The sequence below is a fragment of the Myotis lucifugus genome, unplaced genomic scaffold (genome assembly GCF_000147115.1).
Source record: "Myotis lucifugus unplaced genomic scaffold, Myoluc2.0 scaffold_12, whole genome shotgun sequence".
NCBI lineage: Eukaryota > Metazoa > Chordata > Mammalia > Chiroptera > Vespertilionidae > Myotis > Myotis lucifugus.
In genome coordinates, this window is record NW_005871060.1 from 10,111,809 (window position 1) to 10,133,306 (window position 21,498).

The window sequence follows — 21,498 nt, forward strand, 5'->3', positions numbered from 1 at the left end:
TTCGTTTATTCCAGTGTTTCCCCAAATCATTTCTTTCTAATCACAACAGGAGTATAATATTCAATGAAGCCACATTACTTGGGGAAACTCTAAGGACAAACAGTAGTGTGACTTCATTTTATTTAGTTAAAGTGGAATGCTTAGGGAATAGCTTTTCCCTCTTTGTGTTATACAATCTGCTTACTAAAAGTCATCAAACTGTCAACAAATACGGAAAAGGCCTTCTACCATCATTTATCTAACACAACTTTTAGAGAAAAGGCAGACTCTTCTTAGCAGAATGTTTTAACTGTATAATGCATTACAGTTGATTGTTTATCTTTTGTCTGCATTGTTTCATTTAATTCACACCCTGACTCTGTGCCGTGAATGGCCAGTAATAGATGAGTGGCTTTGGTTTGGAAAGGTTAAATGAGTTGCCAGAGGTCTGGCAATGTGTAATTGAACAAATGAACCTAAAATTCAAGCCATTAAACACAGACTTGAAACATTGTGAACTCATTTAATCCAACACTTTCATTTCACAGATGAGAAAATCTGTGCTCAGAGAGGTGTGATGACAAAATCTAGCACAGGGAGAGAGACAATAGCACCTTCATGTTCCCTCACTTGAAACTCACATGCCCTCTACACTAGGCCACGCTTTCCCTGTAGATGATTGAATCAAATGGTGCAGGTAAACCAGAAGCCCCATAGGCAGATAAAGGCCAGCTGGCTCTCAGGGTGGATCAAAACAGATACAGAGCAGCTTTAGTCAGAACACTTATGAACTGGTGTGGTTTCAAAAATGTTAATTCCCCTTTGCAGGAATTCATTGGAGACTATTTTTAATTTTTTAAAATTTGTTTATTTAATTATTTTTATTTCTAAATTATTTATTTTTTTAATTAAATTTATTGGGATGACATTGGTCAACATGAACATATAGGTTTCAGGGGTGGGTTTCTGTGTTACAAGATCTGTATATTGCACCATGTGCTCACTACCCAAAAGAGATTATTTTTTAAAGGAGTCTACTCTACATAAATCATAGTATTAGAAATTAAAGATAAAACACTTTTAACTGATATCATTTTCTTTGTTTTGCAATTATGTGAATCCTAAAACTCAGTGACATAATAGGAAGTGCATATCTTCTCCAATTCTCCTAGAGACAGCAAAAAATACACAATCCATGAGCAAAAATTAGGTAAAGCTATATGGACATACTCATAAAATCTGTGTGGCATTAATGTACAATGAAAGAATTTTTTTTTATTTTGGGGGATTTCCAATAATCAAATAGGAATATATATGAATTGGAGGTGATTTGCTACTATGGATTATCAGACTTATATCATTTCCTTGTAAGCATAGGTAGTTAAAATCTATATGATTTTCTTAAATTAAAAGTTCACATTATTCTTCACAATCCATAAAGTTGCAATTGAATTTATTCTTATGAACTGAATTCCAAATAGATCCATCATACTGTGTTAGTACGAAGGACCCAAAAGAAAGGTGAGACAGTGTCTACCTCTAATCAGAAAGATAAAATACATATTCCTTCTTTTTATTTTTTTCACATTCATTTAATCATTTATTCAGCCAACATAATTTATGGTTCAGTGTTCTTTACATTAATATATATATACTATAGCCTTGATAAGATGTAAATACTACTTTGGGGATGTTCATAAATATCTGTTAGTGGCTCCAGAATCACCTGTTAGAGAGGTACTTCAATTATAACTTAAATATTCAAATATTTGGTGAAGATTTAATAAAGTTCCTTATAAAAGAATTATATTTTAGTTGACAAACTGCTTATTTTTCCCTCACAGAAGAACAATTAGGTTGATGAGATGGGTCATCCAACTCTAGTCCCATATTTATGTATTTGCATGCAAAACATAATTGGTATCTCATTTACCTTATTTATATATTTTTAATTCAAGTGAACATATTCTGTCCTAGATTTTTGTATATTTTGAATATTTGAGAACCACAGAACCTCTTTTTATTAAAGCAAACACACCATCAACTGTCTCCCTGACAATTAAAAAATCAACTAAAAGATAATTTTTGAAGCAGAAAAAAATCAAGTTATTTCTTTCTTTTTAGGGACAGACAAGTTGATTTTCATTGAAGTTTGTGATAAGACTATTGTATGTCATAATATGCAAGCATGCCTGTCACCTAAATAAAAATAGCTCAGATGATAATAGAGATTAAAAGAAGAACCACCTAAATTTGATATCACCCTTCATATAACAGCATCTGATTAACAAAACATTATAAAAATATCATGTTATCTTTGTATGTGAAGGGACATTATCAATAGATGTTAACACATACACAATGAAGATGGGTTCAGCCCTAGCTGGTTTTGTTCAGTGGATAGAGCATCAGCCTGTGAACCAAAGGGTCCCGAGTTCAATTCCAGTCAAGGGCACATACTTCTGTTGCAGGCTCCTCCCCAGCCCAGGGCTTGTGCAGGAAGCAACCGATATATGTGTTTCTCTCATATTGATGTTTTTGTCTGTCTTTCCCTCTCTCCTCCACTCTCCCTAAAAATCAATGGAAAAATATCCTCAGGTGAGGATTAACAAAAAAATAAAATAAAAATATGGGTTCATATAAGTATGATCATTGCTCTCAAGTGACATTTAGAATTTTAATCTACATTAAGCATATATAAGTAATAAACCAACTGCACAAATATGGCTTAAAGCTGTTGATGGTATGCCTTGAAGCAGTTTTATCATACTCTTGCTAAAATACATTCCTCTACCAAACAAAACTATCACCATGATCAGTTCTTTGAAGACTGAAATTGGATTTGCACTCATGTACCAGGTGTACTAGTTAATATGCAGATTTTGTAATAAAAAACACACACAATAATTTCAAGAGAAACATTAACAGTGCTTTATTCAAAGTAATGTCCATTGCTAGCTACACATTTCACCCATCTTTCAGGTAATTTGTGGATAAAGTCCCAATAGAACTTTTCTTGTTTTGAGGCAAACTACTCAGAGAGACAATTTTCCACTTCTTCGTATGTTTTGAAGTGCTGCTCAGAAAGTGTATATGCCATCAATCAGAACAAGTGGTCATCTGAAGGAGCAAGGTCTGGTGAATGCAGCGGGTGGGTTAATACTTCCCAGGCAAGATCAATTTAACGTGTCTTTAACTGGTTTTGAAGTGTGTGATGGTACGTCATCACAAAGCAAAATTACATTGCCGTGTCTTCTGGCACATTCTGGTCATTTCACAATCAAAGTGTGGTTCGAATTGATTATTTGTTGTCGGTAGCAATCAGTATTAATGGTTTCACCTGGTTTTAGAAGCTCATAATACACCACACCTTCCTGATCCCACCAAACACAGAGTATTGTCTTCTTTCTGAAGTGATTTGGCCTTGCAGTCGATGTTGTTGGTTGACCTGGATCAACCCATAATTTTGTGCATTTGGGATTCTCAAAATAAATCCACTTTTCATCTCCAGTCACAATTCAATGCAAAAAAGACTTTCTTTTGTGCCGTTGAAGCAACATTTTACTGATGACTTTTTGGTATTCCATTTCGTTCAGTTGATGTGGTACCCATTTTCCTTCCTTTAAAATCTTTCCCATTGCTTGCAAATGATCGGAAATTTGTTTGCCGAGCAACGTTTAATCTTTCTGCAAGTTGTTTTTGAGTTTGGCTGGCATCTTCATCCAATAATGCTTGTAATTGTTGGTCTTCAAACTTTTTCGGTTGACCTGGATGTTCTTTGCCTTTCACATTGAAATCATCACTTTTAATGTGTTTAAACCAGCGTTCACAAGTATCTTGAGATGGAGCATGTTCACCATAAGCTTCCCAAAGTATTCAGCAGCACTTTTCTTCAAAATAAAGTAATGAATTAAAACTCCCTGTAAATGCTCTTTTTTTAGCATGAAATTTGACATTTTTAAGGGTAAAAATATCTATGATGTTAACACCTTCAGAAAATTTGACATATGAAGTTTTGAAGCTTGCTGTCAATACAACAAAATAGCATACATATCAAATCAGATACATATCAACATATGTGTAACTCCATCTATTGAAAAAAAATCTGCATTATTAACCGGTACACCTGGTATATACTGCATGGATGTAATGCTAACAGATTATTAACCACTGGTCTTAGGACTCGATGGAAGTGCTTTTATTTTTTTGTCTAAACAGCTAAAATAATATGGCTCTTATCTCTACGTACATGAAGTAATTTTATAGTATACTGACAAAAAATTTAAAGTATAATATGTATTGAAAAATAGATCTCTCTCATTTCTAACAAAAATCATTTCTTTCTCTATGATGGACGTACACTTGTTACAAATACATACATGTTCTCAAAGACTAGAGATGGTCTTTTGCCCCAGGGGCAAATATGTCAGTTGTCATCCCCAGGCTGTATATTTCTTGAAGGCAGGAGCCATCCACAAGCTATGCACTTCTGCATTCCCCACCGTGCCAGCTGAGTGTCTGGCACATATAAAGTACCCGTTAATAGACTGAATTTTAATAAAAAAACAACCATAAGCCTATCTTCCTTACCTCTTTGTATATAATTAAAACGTACTTTCCTATTTACTACCTTGCAGGATTAAGGGTCATTAGGAACCATGATTCATCCATCCCTGACCCAGTAAAATATTTGAAATATTATTAGGTACAACAAAAGCCCATCATAATGGATGTGTTTCTAAGTGGAGACAGTGTATCTACATTAGTTGACTCTCACATGAGTATAAAATATTGATTTTACATACCACATGTCAAAATTTTACAGATTATATATATATATATATATATATATATATATATATATATATATATAAATAAATTGATTTGGTCAATTAGGTTTTTTCTTTAATTACCACATTGTGCTTTAATCTAAGAATACAATGCTATCAATATTACACGCCACTCCCACCAGGAATACAAATCAGTCATTGTGCCACAGATCTTTTAGTTTAGGTGTAAATATGACTAATAGTCATGTTGGTTATCTTCTGAGATCAAGCACAAAGACAACACTCGAACTTTTAATTATTTAAGACAGTATATCAATCTTGATTAGTCATTTAAGGAGAAAGTTTACTGTAAAATATTTCACTAATCTTGACATCTCTAATTACCTTCTCATGAACGATGCGAAGATAACATCTATGATCTGTGTATGCTTCTTCAGAGAAATCTGAGAGGTTGTCTGTGAGCTTTGGCTTACTTGTGAAGTCAACCTAAAATGACTTAGCTGATGGCAACATCCATCATCTGATTAATCATTTAATAAAAATGTCCATAACACTCAAGTGTTTAAAAATAAAATTGCATCAAGCTTACATGATAGCTCTAGTAAGTCAAAGGAATTAAGCAGAAGGATGCTTAAATGTCATAGATCGTAATGTCAAACCTGACATGCTTCTGGCCTCTTTGTTTTAGTCACTGAGCACACACTTGGTTAGCTACTCTCTTATGAATTATGGCAGGATTACAGAGAATGCGGACATCTATCCATTTGAAATCAACATTTTTCTGTGCTAAGGATAGAAAAAGTGTTTTATAATCTGATCTAATTTTTCCACATTGGCACTGTTTAGAAAACTTCACTCTGATTCTGAAGAAAAAAATAGAGAAAACAGATGAACTGGAATATCTGAGGCTATAAATATTTTCAAACTTTTTTCTTGCACAAAAAGAATCTTTGTAGATCGGTCAGTGCCTAACTGGAATGTGATAATGAAGCTGACTGCTGTACTATTTGTCAGGTAGTGGCTTTGTAGTTTATTCAAGACTTTTACTCTCTGTGAACCCAGATAATTACAAAACTATAAACTTCAGGGATACTGAGGATCCAACTCTTCCAGGGCGTTCCAGATAGCATGAAAGAAACTCATTTGTTCAGCAAGGATTTGAGCAGAAGGACATGCAAAGCACTTTTGAGGCTGAGGCGGAGCAAATGTTCTAGTGACGAGCTGTATACTTTAAACGGTGGCACTACAGAGCAAATCTTATGCAAGCTACTTTCTATACATAATATCATTGGAACTAGCAGATCACTTGTTCTCGATAGACGTGAGCAACAAATTTTCTCTGTATAACATCACTGTTTGTTTGAACTTAACTTGAATATTCTGCCAATGCATTCATGGTCTGTTCTATCATGCCAATCAAATGACTGAGCTTCAAAAAATGAATTGTATGGCTGATAACCACTTGTGTGCTAAGGTAAAAATACAGATCAGAAGATGTATTATTCGGAGGTATTAATCAAAGAAGCTAATAATATTTGATAAAGCAAATTCTTAAAATTCAAGACATCTTATTTGTCCTTTAATCTGATATCTGATCATTAGAAATGATTACTAAGAGTGGCTTCATTTATATGATAATCAAATTCACAAAAACACTTAGGTATCTGTTGTCATATCTCCCTTTTAACATCAAAAGGAGACAGAATACACCAAATCTAGCATGTTACAAAGAGATAAACTTGAGAGAAAGAGAGAGAGATAAAATTACTAGAGCTCTTGTTTTAAACACAAACAAACCAGGAAAGTACAAAATGGAAGGAAGGAAGGAAGGAAGGAAGGAAGGAAGGAAGGAAGGAAGGAAGGAAGGAAGGATGCTAGCTAGCTTTGTTTCCTCAGTCAGGGAGTAATGGGCCAAATATCCTTAAAATGCATGAAAGCTGAACACTAACACAGCTACTCCTCTTGCTGTGTTCCTGATCTTCAAGAAAGGCACCAATCACCAAGAGAATAGCACTAACATGATTCCACTCTACAATCTAACATCTAGTAGCCCTACTTGTTACATCCCTGTTACCCCAAATCTCATGAAATACACCACCAAATCTTGTTGCTATTAACTTCTACATAGTCTTCAAATTGATCCATGTTTTTCCTCTTCCCCCACCAGCACTGTATTTGATTGGTATATGCAGTCATCTCCTCTTTCCACCACAACCCACTAATTGGTACTGGGCTACCACTCTGACCCCTTTAAGCTGATTCCTCACATTAAGGCAGAGATATCTTTTCAACATGCAAACCTGTAACCTGGCGTCCTTGCTTAAAAAGCTTTGATAGGTTCCTTTATTCTTAGAATAAAGACCAGCATTCTTAATATGGCCAGCCATGATGTGGCCCCAGCATACTCTCTAGCCTCTTCCTCCAGCTTCTTAGGGCTCCAGCCACAGCCCTCTTTGATTGGCCACTGAACCCCTCCACCACATGAGATTCCCTCATGTTTTTGCTTTTGCCTGAAATGCTACTCCTTCAACTCCTGATTGTTTATTGTTTTCCAGTCTTGTTTGTTTGTTTGTTTGTTTGTTAGAACATTTCTCATTATTTTAGCCTCAACATCTAACAAAGTTTCTGGGAATAAGCATTGTTGGTGTTGTTGTTTTTTAATGAGAATAAGTTCTCAATGAGTCAGTAACAAATGGTTAAACAACAATAAATTGCTTATTTCCATTCACCAGAATCACTTTGATAAGAATTTAAATGATAAAATTAAAGTATTTCAAATTTTATAATGAGCAAATTCAACCATTTTATTTAAACTCCCCAGATCTTTTGGCATCTCATAGAAGTGGAAGTGCCCACAATGAAAGAAGTTTATTGGTGTCTTCCTTAAGTTATAGAAATACAAAATTTTATTGCTAAATGGGGCTTTAACCCAATTTTCTATTATAGTTTCCTCATTAGGTGAGAAAGAGTCTTAGGAGATCTGCAAATGGTCATCCAGCCAGTTAGTGACAGAGCAGGGATGAAAACCAGCCATTTCAACTCCCAGTTCAATGTTTTCCCTACAACTATGCTGCAACTTCTAGGTTTTATGACTTCATTTCATATTAGAAATTTGTGAGAACCTGTAAGTACCCATAAGAGAATATCTCTAAATGGTTAATTTTGTCACATCATTTAAAATTTCTGCTTTAAAATATTAAAGTAAATAAAATATTTCAGAAGAGTAAAACACAAGTCCTATTTTGTAAGAAATAAAGCACTTTCATGCCTTATTTGCAATTTATATTGTATGTTTTAAATGGGGTGGGGGTACATGTTTCCATGGTTTCTTAATATTCTAAAGCTGAGAATTTCTCCAGTTAAATCTGCTTGTCATAAATCAGTTTACAAAAACCCAAAGGATGCTAGGTTATGAGGAAGGGATGTAATGGATGGAAAAGCACTACTGGTATCCAGTCTGTTACAAGTTGGCTATGTGATGTTGGACTAACTTCCTCCTGTAGATTTCACTTTCCCCACCTGTGTAATTAGGGATGGTCTAAATCATGGGCTCTGTCAGTCTAGGGCCATGGTCGGCAAACTGCGGCTCGCGAGCCACATGCGGCTCTTTGGCCCCTTGAGTGTGGCTCTTCCACAAAATACCACGTGCGGGCGCGCGTACAGTGCGATTGAAACTTCGTGGCCCATGCGCAGAAGTCGGTTTTCAGCCTGGGCGAGTCTATTTTGAAGAAGTACTGTTGATATTTGGCTCTGTTGACTAATGAGTTTGCCGATCACTGGTCTAGGGCTTCCATGATCCCACTAAGCCTTTTTGTGTGTGTATGTGAGTGTACATTTTTGGAAGGAAGAGGGCCCAAAGCTTCTATTAGATTGGCAAAAGTATCTGGGACACAAAACAGGTTAATTATCTCTGCACTGATATCTGAAGTCTCCCTTGTTTTGAAATGTAATAAAGGAATAAATGTAATTATGATTCTAGACACAAAGTAGGGATTATTGTAGCTGTTAGCTCCAGGGATAAGATTATTTGAAAACCATATTCTGCACAAAGAAGTCTCATCAGCAACCATACATTCACGTGTTAGCTGAAGAACGTCACTGAAAGTCCAGTCCAGATTTTCCGAAATTAGCATCAATTGCCCCAGACAATGGGACTCCGTGCGAAAAAATCTAAATATGTCATAGTGTCTAGTCCTGTCCTTTTTAATCAATGTTTTCATGATCCAGCAAGGTAAGCTGGCACATAGGATCACATGGAGTGGAGGGACTCAGGGCAGTTTGCCAGGAAAGAGAGGTGCTTTCTGGACATGTGTGAAATATCAGCAAACAACATATATTCTACCCTTATGGTGCTTGTATTTTAGAAGGTGAGAAATAAATAACATACATAAAAAATAACAACTTATTTACTATGTTAGAGGTGATAATGCTTTGGCAAAAAAGAAAAGAATAATAAAGAGTAGGGGAATTAGGCCCACCAGAGGTGCGGAGAATGTTGCCAATTTTAAACAGGTCCAGGCAGGCCCCATTGAGAAGGTGTCATTTAACAAAGACTTGAGTAGATGAGGGAGTTCGCCAAGTAATAAGCTCTAGGCCTCACAGTGGCCGGCAAACTCATTAGTCAACAGAGCCAAATATCAACAGTACAACGATGGAAATTTCTTTTGAGAGCTAAATTTTTTAAACTTAAACTACATAGGTAGGTACACTGTTATTAACTTAATTAGGGTACTCCTAAGGCTTAGGAAGAGCCACACTCAAGGGGCCAAAGAGCTGCATGTGGCTCGAGAACTGCAGTTTGCTGACCACTGGGCTAAGGGAAGAGCTCTTCAGCCAGAGGGAGAGCCCAGGGCAAGGGTATGCTTGCTTTGTTCAAGGAAGAGCAAGGGGAAAAGCAAAAATCATTCTGCTGCCGTGGTCATGAAATTTATAAAATTTCATCTTCCAGTTGACACCTCGTTTTCTATTACTTACCTGGTTAAAATGAAAGTCATAATATCTTTTATATAATCATGCTAGAGTCACAGTTGCATCAAAGATGCAAAGTCAAAATTCTTCTGAGAGTTTTTAAATCACCCCAGAACCATGATGTCTGGTTGTTATGCACTTGAAGTAGCTCAGTTCCCACAAACATATTTTTGGCAATAAACTGTTACATGATATTTCAACATGTCATTTAAACGGAGGCGATGTCATTAGAAAGAAATCAAGTAAAAGATCTTCATTTTGAAAATTAAGAAATTGGGCACAAAGTGATTTGTTCTATTTCGACAAAGAGAAATTCCAAGATTCATAGCCAACATGAAAGCACCCATTCTTTCTGAAATGTCACTCTTCCTTTGACATTTATTACATTGTTCATTTCATGAACTTTCTTCCACAAAATGAAACAATCATGATCATTATGCAGTCTTCCTGGCATTTATCTGGGTTAATACCTCAAAAAAGAGGACCCATATAAAGGCTGTACTTTTGAATGGAGAGGGCCAGTTATCCGTCCCCCAGTAAGCATCTTATTCCTGTCTAGAGCCTTGCATGGAAAAGCACCATGACCTCATAAGCTTACAAGTGTAACGTGAAACGTATGTAACCATCCATACCTTGCCCACCTGGTCCTTTCTGCCAAAGCCAGTAGCGGCCGCGATGTTCCCTGCTCCCTCCACTGTCCTCTGTGCGACTGCGGTCACCCCTGTCACCACCGCCTCTCCAACATTCGTCACTTGCTCTTTGGTCTTCTCAGCCACTGGGGTACATCAAGAGCAACAACAGATTAAGAGGTGGATAGAACAACAGCAACTTAAACTAATTTTATTTCCACTAGCTATCCAGTTCTCAGGACCTCTATGTGCACATACCACAGATAGCTGAAGAGTCGAAGAAATGAAAGCTGTAAAGATTTCAAAGTGAGCACAGGACCAAATATTGAATTTTGGCTAAGATACTTTGTTTTAATCACTAAAAGGTGCTTGAAGTTTATGACTGCAAATTTAAAGCCATGAACAATCTGAGTTTGGTTTATATTTTATTAAAGAAAGTTTGCAGAAAGCTATGGTTACAGGTGCAGTTACAGCTGTATCGGACTCAGCATGAAATTTATTTCTTTATTCCAATTTCAGTGCCATTTTTTGGTTAATCCTCACCTGAGGATATTTTTCCATTGATCTTTAGAAAGAATAGAAGAGAGGGAGGAAGAAGGGGATGGAGAGAGAGAGAAACATCAATGCAAGAGAGACCCATCAATTGGTTGCCTTCTGCATGTGCCCGATCAAACCTACAACCCAGTTATGTGCCCTTGACAGGGAATCGAACCCACGACCCTTTGGTGTGTGGGGCAATGCTCTAACCACTGAGTGATGCCAGCCAGGGCTCAGTGCCAATTCTTTTATCTCACTCAAGAGGTTAATTTTCGCCATACCTTCTGAGTCACATAACACATCCATGCTCACACGTTACTATCAGAAATAAACAGTGGAGTAAGGGATGGTTACGAGGAACCCTTGTCCCTTTCATAAAACTTCAGGTAGTTGAAACAGAAAGGTTTTTAATATGATTAATTTTCAATATTTTAATGGGAACAAGAGAGTCAGACATTAAGTAAAATATGAAAATGAAGAAGTTTGCTGAACACACTGAAAATTCCTTTTCACAAAGCAAAATAGAATATGGTCCTTCAGTAGATTTTTAAAAATAAGTTAAATATTTAGAAAACAGTATCAATAGTTTAAGATTATATTTAGATGTAGCGATTTAATCTAATATCAAAAATTCTCTAAGACACTATCTGATATAATTGCTGAACTATTCATATTCATATTGCTGAACTTTACATATTCTCTCCATGCATTTTACCAATTAAAGAAAGCACCAATAAAAGTGTTTGTTTTGATTAAATAAAGAGTTCTATGAAAGAGTGACAAAAGACAAGATAATCTGCTCTTTTAATCATTTCAAAGACAATGGAGAAACAAAACAACCCCTCATCATCTAAACCTTATAAGGTTTATGCCCATAAAACATAGGCCTTGCATCTCTTATCTCTATCTATGCAATGTTTGCTTTCTTTTTGCCCACAAATTCATTTTTGTCTGCCTTTATCCCACACTTCAGGAATTTGGGGTTTGAGGTGATATTTTTTCTCAGGCTATATCCTAAGCAAACGGAGACACAGTTTTGTTATGCTTTGTGCCTGTACAGATCCTCTCCAGATAAGTCCCAGTCTAGGAACCCAAAAAAGTTACACCATGTCACTGTTCAGTGTTATATGCTCGTTGTATGATTATTGCGCAGATTTCATGTCACCAGTTGGGAGAAGCAATGATTAAACAGGGTGGACAAAGCAACAGGGTTTCTGTAGGTCATGGGAGCTCTGGTGGTCTGTAAGGACAAAGGCTTTCTCCCCGTCCTGGGCAATGGGGGGTGGGGGGGAGGGAGACAAGTGACCCTGGAGTCTAAACCCAGGAAGAGCACACAGCAGGTGTTGCTTGATATTTGCCTTTTGCCACTTCTGGGACATGACTGATGCCTCCTAAGGAGTAATGGCTGTTCGCAATGCAAAGTTCAAATTTAAATGGCAGTGAAAATCTGTACTGCAAATTTCATGTTTTTAAACATTTCTAGAATGTTGATCTTTTAAAAATAGTGAATTATGTGCTTTGGGTTATCATCACACACCCCCGCCACCACACCACCCCAAGAACCTGAATAGGAAATTTTGCTTGATAATGAACATTTTCATGTTATAACTTATCTACTAGTTTGAGGTGATAGTGCTTTGGCAAAAAAGAAAATTAAGAGTGGGCGGGGGGGTAAGCCTACCAGAGGTGAAGGGAATGATGCCAATTTTAAACAGGTCCAGGTAGGCCCCATTGAGAAGTGTCATTTAACAGACTGGAGGAGATGAGGGAGCTTGCCAAGTATATGATCTTGGGGAAGAGCTTTTCAGACAGAGGGAGAGCCCAGGGCAAGGGTATGCTTGCTTTGTTCAAGGAAGAGCAAACACAAAAGTAAATTGTGATCTTTTTACAGATTCATAATTTTTTTTTTGCCAGTCATGAAATTTTATTTTTACAACACCTAGGTAATTATATACTAGAGGCCTGGTGCACAAAATTCGTGCATGGGGGTGTGTGTCCCTCAGCCAGGCCTGCAGCCTCTCCAATCCAGGACCCCTCGGGGGATGTCCAACTGCTGGTTTAGGTATTGGGCCTAAAAGGGCAGTTGGACATCCTTCTCGCAATCCGGGACCTCTGGCTCCTAACTGCTCACCTAACTTCCTGCCCTAACCACTCTGCATGCCTGCCTGATCTCCCTAACTGCTCTCCACTGCCAGCCTTAACTCCCTAACTGCTCTCCCCTGCCAGCCTGATCACCCACAACTGCTCTCCCCTGCTGGCCTGGTCATCCCTAACTGCCTCTGCCTCAGCCCCAGCCACCGTGGCTTTGTCCGGAAGATGTCCGGTCTACTTAGTATATTACCCTTTTATTAGTATAGATGTATAAACCTTAACCTATTTTAATACATATAAACTGCATAGTAAAATGCATTTTGTGCTTTATTACATTTTCATTAGGTTTTATCATTGTCAGAATAAGTAAATTAGTTATATTATAAAATGACAGAGTATACATGTAACAATAATAGATACATTTAAAAAGATTTCTGTAGGACTTGATTTATCTAGTGGATTTATCCATTAACCTTGACCTTTATTTTTCCCCTAGTAAGGTCTTTCAAACAAAGGATAAAAAGACAAAAGAAAAAGAAACATTCAAATAAGTACATTTTACATCTAATAAATGTTTTTTTTAATATATTTTTATTGATATAGAGATAGAAACACTGATGAGAGAGAAACATCATCAATCAGCTGCCTCCTGCATACCCACTACTGGGACTAAGCCCACAACCCAGGCATGTGCCCTCGACCAGAATCAAACCTGGGACCCTTCAGCCTGCAGGCTGACACTCTATCCACTGAGCCAAACCAGCTAGGACTAATAAATGTTTTGTATTAAGGGAAACGATATTATAACCAGGATCAAAAAGGATACCTTCCTCCCAACCAATTATAGCCTAATATTTTAAGTTGCTTATGTTTTTCTCCAAATGTACCAGTTTTTCCCATTTTGGTTCATACAGCTTCGTCTGACTGGAAGCCTTCATCCCTAAACCAAGTTACCCTGTCTACTCAGCAAATTCAGTATTTCAGATATATTTATTATATTTGAATAATAAATATATCTCTTTGATTTGTTTCCCAGTATGTCTATCTACCTCCACTAGTGTATTTTGAGTTCATTAAAATCAGAGATACTGTTGTATTTTTCTTTATATTATTTCACAATAGGTACTCAACAAATAATTTTGAATCCATTATAAAGAATTATCTGTATATCTGTAATTAATACATTAATTAGATTTATATTTGACTTTAACTAACTTAATAGAATTCCAGGAAGGAAATGTGGCACCAACTTTTAGAATAGATATAGTAAATCTAACCTTTGACATTAAGCAAAATTATAAAATTAAGACCTAGTTTTAAATTGGCATACAAATTAAAAATTTGAGAAAAATAAAGATTTATATTATAAAGCAATTTAGTAAGAAAGTTTAAATTAGGACATGTTAAAAATTAAGTGTATTCGATATCATGTAGTAAATTTCAGTTTATAAGAATTAATGCTTTCAGAAAATCTCAATAGGAAGTTTTTTACACCATACACTCAGGAGGGAAAAACTGAGTAAGCTTATATCATAATTTATGCTTTGATCTTTAAAGCACCTTCAAAGATATCATTCCATAAGTCCAGATTAAGTACACTATCATATTTTCCTATAATGTGATATATGAAGTTGACAGGGTTAAAGGTCGAGTTTTCTAGGTTTTTATCTTGGGATTAGCTAACTGGGAGAATTTCTTTTTAAAAAAAATATATATTTTATTGATTTTTTTACAGAGAGGAAGGGAGAGAGATAGAGAGTTAGAAACATCGATGAGAGAGAGACATCGATCAGCTGCCTCCTGCACACCTCCTACTGGGGATGTGCCCGCAACCAAGGTACATGCCCTTGACCGGAATTGAACCTGGGACCTTTCAGTCCGCAGGCTGACGCTCTATCTACTCAGCCAAACCGGTTAGGGCTGGGAGAATTTCTTTTCCATGGATATTGTAGGTAGAAAACTCCTGGCCTAACTAAGTCAAAATATTCATATTCTATACTACTTTGTAAATTAAACATAGTTGGTCAATTCAGATTCACCATTCTTGACAGTTAAATATATTGTTTTATTTATTTATAATAAATATTTACCTATCTAAAATATTTAATAAAGAACTAAGATTAAAGAGAGCTGATGTTTCCTTAGACTGCTCCTCCGCAGGCACAGTGGTTGTTGACATTCTGCATGATTAGTGCCGGGGCTACAAGCTTGCAAGGCATTTTCCACATCATCCCTGGATACAGCCCATGGAGCTTACCTGTTGTCACACCATGGACCACTCCTTCCTTGGTTCTGGAGCCTATAAAATCAAACAAATTCATAACCATAAGTCTCAAACTGGACTTATATTGCTAATAGCTCATTTTAAATACAACTAATCCAAACAAAATTTCAATCTGTAGAAGCCCATACACAAAGATATCCTCGGGGCCAAAAGACCCAAACCAAGGAAATTCAGCTATCACTACAGGTAGAAGGAAGGAAAGCTAACAGGAGGCTCTCTCCAATTAAGGTTTTAGCGCACATAATGACTTTTATCCCACTTCACATATCAACTTACAGAGGTGGGGGTGAGATAACGCTGGGTGAGTGGAAAGATGATTCTAGATTCAGAACTGTGGCAGCTTTACTAAAGTCCAGCACAACCAAGATTTGTTCACCCATGAAACACAAGTAGAAGGGGGAGGGAAAGAAAGAATCATAATCGGTGTTGAACACCTATTATGTAAAAGTCATTTTATATCTCATCTTATTTGATATTTGTAACATTTCTCATAGGTATATTATGCTTATTTTATATATGAAGAAATAAGCATATATAAATATATATGTTAAATGATTTAAGTAAACGTTAAATGATTTTTCTGAAGTTGCATAGGTAATAACTGGCTACAAGCACATTCAAATCAAGGTCTCAATGACTCTCACGTTCTTTCCACTAAGCCAGGTAAACCTTTAGAAGGAATTGAGTATTTTATCATTCAAGTATTACTAACACTAGTTTCAAGATGGCAAAGGAGAGGAACTTCCTCCAAATTTTGACCACCTTTTATACAAATAATGTATTAATATTTTTATTAAAACTAAGTTTGTTAATAATTTTATTTATAAGTTCTCTAATATTAGCATTTTCAGTGTAATTCATACCAGTTTTCTAATAAAATATTTTTGGAGAAAAATAATGGATTGGAGATTCACTATACCAGTGATCGGCAAACTCATTGGTCAACAGAGCCAAATATCAACAATACAACGATTGAAATTTCTTTTGAGAGCCAAATTTGTTAAACTTAAACTATATAGGTAGGTACATTGTTATTAACTTAATTAGGGTACTCCTAAGGCTTAGGAAGAGCCACACTCAAGGGGCCAAAGAGCTGCATGTGGCTCGCGAGCCACAGTTTGCCGACCACGGCATACAATAAGTCAAATAATGTAATTCTATCAGACATAGAAGAATATAAAGAAATGAAGAAAAAAATATGTGGATATTTAAACTTATCTTTGGATATTAAGCTGCTTACCAATCTTTAGTTTTAAAATGCACTGTTTTGCAAACCCTTACTAAGTATGCTAGGAATACCTGTAAACACATTTCAAATCAAAGGAAAAAAGTGTAAGGGAGCCTCAGTTTCTTATCAATAAAAGTCATACGTAAGATTAATTAAATAATCTCTGAGAAGCTGGTTCTTAAACTGGAGAGAGTACAGCAGAATTAACTGGGTGGAAGATAGATAAAAATACTGACGACTGAGTCAGAGCCTCAAATACTCAGTAAATTTCATGTACAGATATTTGCATTTTTAACAACCCTCATGATCTAAAGCAGGTAATTCATAGATCAAATCTAGGAAACACTGGTTTGAGGCAATTTCTACTTCCAAATTTATGTAAAACTTTAGAAGTACACATTCATGATTTCAATAATATGATGATAGATAAGTTGATCTAAATAAATATGCAGAAAAATATTGAAAATGTTCATTAAATATATTTATGAAAATATATTGATATGATATTAAGTAAAATTTGCATGCATCATATTTAAATTCCCATTATACAAAACTTTCAAGGAAAGTTTTTAATAATTTAATAAAATTATGTATATATATTTAAGAACTTCCAATTTTTGAATATTTAAGATCTCCAATAAAAATAAAACATAAAGGAGCATTTGAGATCTTGCTCCCCAGCATATGTCATCAATTTTGACTCAAATCAACTCATAAAAATTCTCAAAAAAATAAACTATAGTTTTGTACTTAAGAACATAAGCTCTGGATTCAGATTTTCTGGATCATAAATTCATATAAATGAAATTGTGCAGATGTTAAATATGTTACAGAATATAGGATAGTATTTTATATATATACAAATACATACATATACACACATGCATACATACAGGGTATCCCAAAAAATGTATACACATTTAACAGCTGATAGCTTAATTGTGAAAATGAAATGTATTTTAATAAACACTGCCTTTATAATTATTCAAAGTGTGTGTATACATTTTCTTGGGACACACACACACACACATATATATATATATGATGTTGTGTGTGTGTGTGTGTATGTGTTTCAGGCAATGCTCACTTTGAATAGTATTATGAGACCATTAAATGACTATGCACAATCTGAATTAAAGTTGTGGAATGTGATCTTAAAAATCAATGATAAAAATTACAATTAATCAATTAACCAGTGGTAAAAATTAGCATTGTCCTATGACCTTTACCATTTTTTGTTAAAACATTAAAAGCTCTTAGTCATTTATAAATGCAGAGGAATAAAATTAGTAAAACTAATATTTACTTAGTATATTGTAATTCAATATATTGAGAATAAACATTTTATTTATTTGTAAAAAATTTAACAAGTAGTTTAAACACTGCATGTATTCTTATTCTCATTGTATAACTTCCTATATGGAGCAACATCTTTCCTAAACCTTAGTTGTAAATTAGAAAATTTGGATCAGTTTCTACTTTGTACTTTTAATGTCATCATATGTCTCTGTTCTTTTAAAGTGAGGTGTTTTGGGGGACCACTTCCTCTGGGGCACCTTCACCATATTCAGCACAACCGCTTTTATGTGCATGTCGATCCTTTCAGCTTCAATAAGTTCCTCTGGCTGCACATCTAGAGTCTCTTGAACTATAGTGATGTCAATATTCCCACAGTCAGCTACTTCATCCATAAATAAATTCATGTTTGAATCAAATTTAACTTCCAGCATTTTTCACTTTCTTTGCTACACTTGCATCATTTAGGGCCAATTTCCTAATTCAATTATGCATTTTTGTAACATATCACATGGATGTAAAATAACCGTGAGCTTTGCTGTCTATATGAACTGACTAGCAGATGTGACCAATCACCAATAGGCATTGAAAGAAGCAATGAGATTTGGGCATGTATCACAGTGGGTTTCTGTTATTTATGTAGTGACCTGTGGACTGAAGAGCTAAGAGCAGGGTTTGTATTTTATGCAGTCACTCACAGTTCATGTGTCATGGTAACAGAAATTTGAACTGTGTTGTTAGGGACTCATGTTATTTAATTAACTGTAGTTACTGAATCCATGTATCCTGGAACTATATTAAGTGAAAACAGCCTGTATTTGAGAGAATATTTCTAATCACTAACCACCTGTCCCTCTTTGCAACCCATATGTTTAAAAATGACTAGTAGAAAGAAATGTTTAACAGGGGTTTGTAGTCTTTCCTCTCTTCCTTAGTAGTACCTGAGAATTTGATCTTTGGCTAAGTCATGGAATGTATCCTGAGTTAAAGATAAATGAGAATCTTGATAATATTGCTTCTTATCAAACAAATGACCTATTTATTGTCAATAATTTATTAGTATCTAATTAATAACTAAGCTTTAATTGTTGAGTAACCAGTAATTTTAAAAATATTGCTACAAAATAGGTGCCAAGTGGCTATGTGACTAGAAAAATATGAAAGCGGAAGGGACATAAGTACTAGTAATTTTCCTGAGCTGAGGTGGCCTATATGCATCCCACCCTCTCCCTCAGTTCACAAAACTGCAGAGTGAAAAAGGTTGGAAGTAATCACCGGTTGCCAGAACTCAACTATGCTGTTCATGTTATGTTGACTTTATCAACCTGGTGCAGGTGAGACATATTGTGAGAATTTTATAGCAATCCATACTCACAACCACTACTGCATAGTAAGCAAACTGGTGTTAGAACATTTTTAAAGATTATTTTCTTCCTTTACTGTTATAATACTTATCATTATATAAAGAGAACCATCTGCTTTTGAATTTGACTCTCAATTTATAATTTCTCAGCCATTTGACTGAGAATATCTTTGTCTATTAAATTGAAATATATTGATTGAAAACGTGAGTATCACTCAAAAAGAAAAATCATAAAAATAACATTGATTCTTATGATAGTTCTTTAATTAATCCAAAGGTAGTTCCTGAGAGAACCAAAATGGCGGCATACGTAAACACCGGAGTTTGCTGCCTCGAACAACCACTTCAAAAATACAACTAAAAGATGGAACGGACATCATCCAGAACCACAGGAAGGCTGGCTGAGTGGATATCCTACAACTAGGAGGAAAGAGAAAACCATACCGAGACTCAGAGGAGGCGCAGTGCGGAAGTGAAATACTAAGGTGCGGAGGTTGCATGCGGAGTGGGCCGGCGGCTGAGGGCACGGTTATTGTTTTCAATCAGGAGGGAGTCTCAGGCTCTGAGCTCCAGTTCTGGGCGAGTCTCTAGGGACCCAGACTCATACGAGAGAAGCGGGACTGTCTGGCATCAGTCGGAACTCGAGGGCAGCTTTCTCTCCAAGGGGCTTGCAGCGATTACCGGGACATTGAGAAGCAAACCTCTGAGGGCAGGACTCAGAGGAGCCATAACTGCTAGCCCTGCCCTGTTGATCCCGTGGGACCCGCCCCACCCAAGCCCTGCAGGGAGGCTTTTGCTGAATAGCCACAGGCAAAGGCTAGATTAGCACCTCCTTAGAGATCCAGGAGCCAGGAAGCCCAGATGTCAGAGTGGGACCATCCAGTTTGCAGCTCTGTGGAACCATAAAAGACATACTCAGAGGGCAGACTCAGTGAGCACCAAAGCCCCATTGAAGCAAGTCTTGCCCCAGAGGGGTGTCTCCAGCACCGAAGTTCTCCCACTGCAGACACAGCTGATTCTCATAGCCAATTAGCCTGGAGGTCAATTCCTCCCAGTGATAACTACAACAATCAAGGCATAACTATAACAAGACTGTGCACAAAGCCCACAAGGGAGTGCACCAAGAGTGTCTACCTCAGGTAATTGGAACACTTAGCACAGAAAAGCACTCTATCGACACAGTGAAGCATAAAAAATGCTGAGAAAAAGAAACAGGACACAAATGACAGAAATGGAGGAAAGCAAAATGCTGGATATAGAGTTCAAAACCACACTTTTAAGGTCTTTAAAGAACTGTTTAGAAGCCGCCAATAAATTGAGTAAGGCCCTCAAAAAGACTGGTGAGACCGCTGATAAATGAAGTGAGATCCTCAAAAAGACTGGTAAGACCACCGATAAATGTAGTGAGATCCTCAAGAAATCTAGTGAGACCCTCGATGTTGTGATAAAGGACCAACTAGAAATTAAGCATACACTGACTGAAATAAAGAATATTATACAGACTCCCAATAGCAGACCAGAGGAGCGCAAGAATCAAGTCAAAGATTTGAAATACAAAGAAGCAAAAAACACCCAACCAGAAAAGCAAAATGAAAAAAGAATCCAAAAATATGAAGACAGTGTAAGGAGCCTCTGGGACAGCTTCAAGCATACCAACATCCAAATTATAGGGGTGCCAGAAGAAGAGAGAGAGCAAGATATTGAAAACCTATTTGAAGAAATAATGACAGAAAACTTCCCCTACCTGGTGAAAGAAATAGACTTCCAAGTCCAGGAAGTGCAGAGAACCCCAAACAAAAGGAATCCAAAGAGGACCACACCAAGACACATCATAATTAAAATGCCAAGAGCAAAAGACAAAGAGAGTATCCTAAAAGCAGCAAGAGAAAGAAAGTCAGTTACCTACAAGGGAGTACCCATACGACTGTCAGCTGATTTCTCAACAGAAACTTTGCAGGCCAGAAGGGAGTGGCAAGAAATATTCAAAGTGATGAATGCCAAGAACCTACAACCAAGATTACTTTATCCAGCAAAGCTATCATTCAGAAGTGAAGGTCAGATAAAGAGCTTCACAGATAAGGAAAAGCTAAAGGAGTTCATCACCACCAACCCAGTATTATATGAAATGCTGAAAGGTATCCTTTAAGAAGAGGAGGAAGAAGAAAAAGGTAAAGATACAAACTATGAACAACAAATACACATCTATCAACAAATGAATCTAAAAATCAAGTGAATAAATAATCTGAAGAACAGTATGAACTGGTGATTGCAAGAGAATCATCAACATAGAAAGGGAATGGACTGACTATTTTGGAGGGGGAAGGGGTGTGGGG

General features: G+C 36.3%; 1 protein-coding gene across 6 annotated transcripts in view; it reads right to left on the reverse strand.

The window, feature by feature from the left end:
• The window catches only part of SNCA (synuclein alpha), a 106,143-nt gene that overhangs the window by 76,302 nt on the left and 8,343 nt on the right, over positions 1 to 21,498 (reverse strand). For 5 of the 6 annotated variants that reach the window (XM_023750300.1, XM_023750301.1, XM_014452082.2 and 2 more), the window contains exons 3-4: positions 15,252 to 15,293; positions 10,370 to 10,512 (exon numbers count right to left, since the gene is read on the reverse strand). In XM_023750300.1, coding sequence (XP_023606068.1) covers positions 10,370 to 10,512; positions 15,252 to 15,293 — 185 coding nt within the window. The remainder of the gene's footprint in view (positions 1 to 10,369; positions 10,513 to 15,251; positions 15,294 to 21,498) is intronic. The other variant, XM_014452085.2, reaches the window with a different exon arrangement.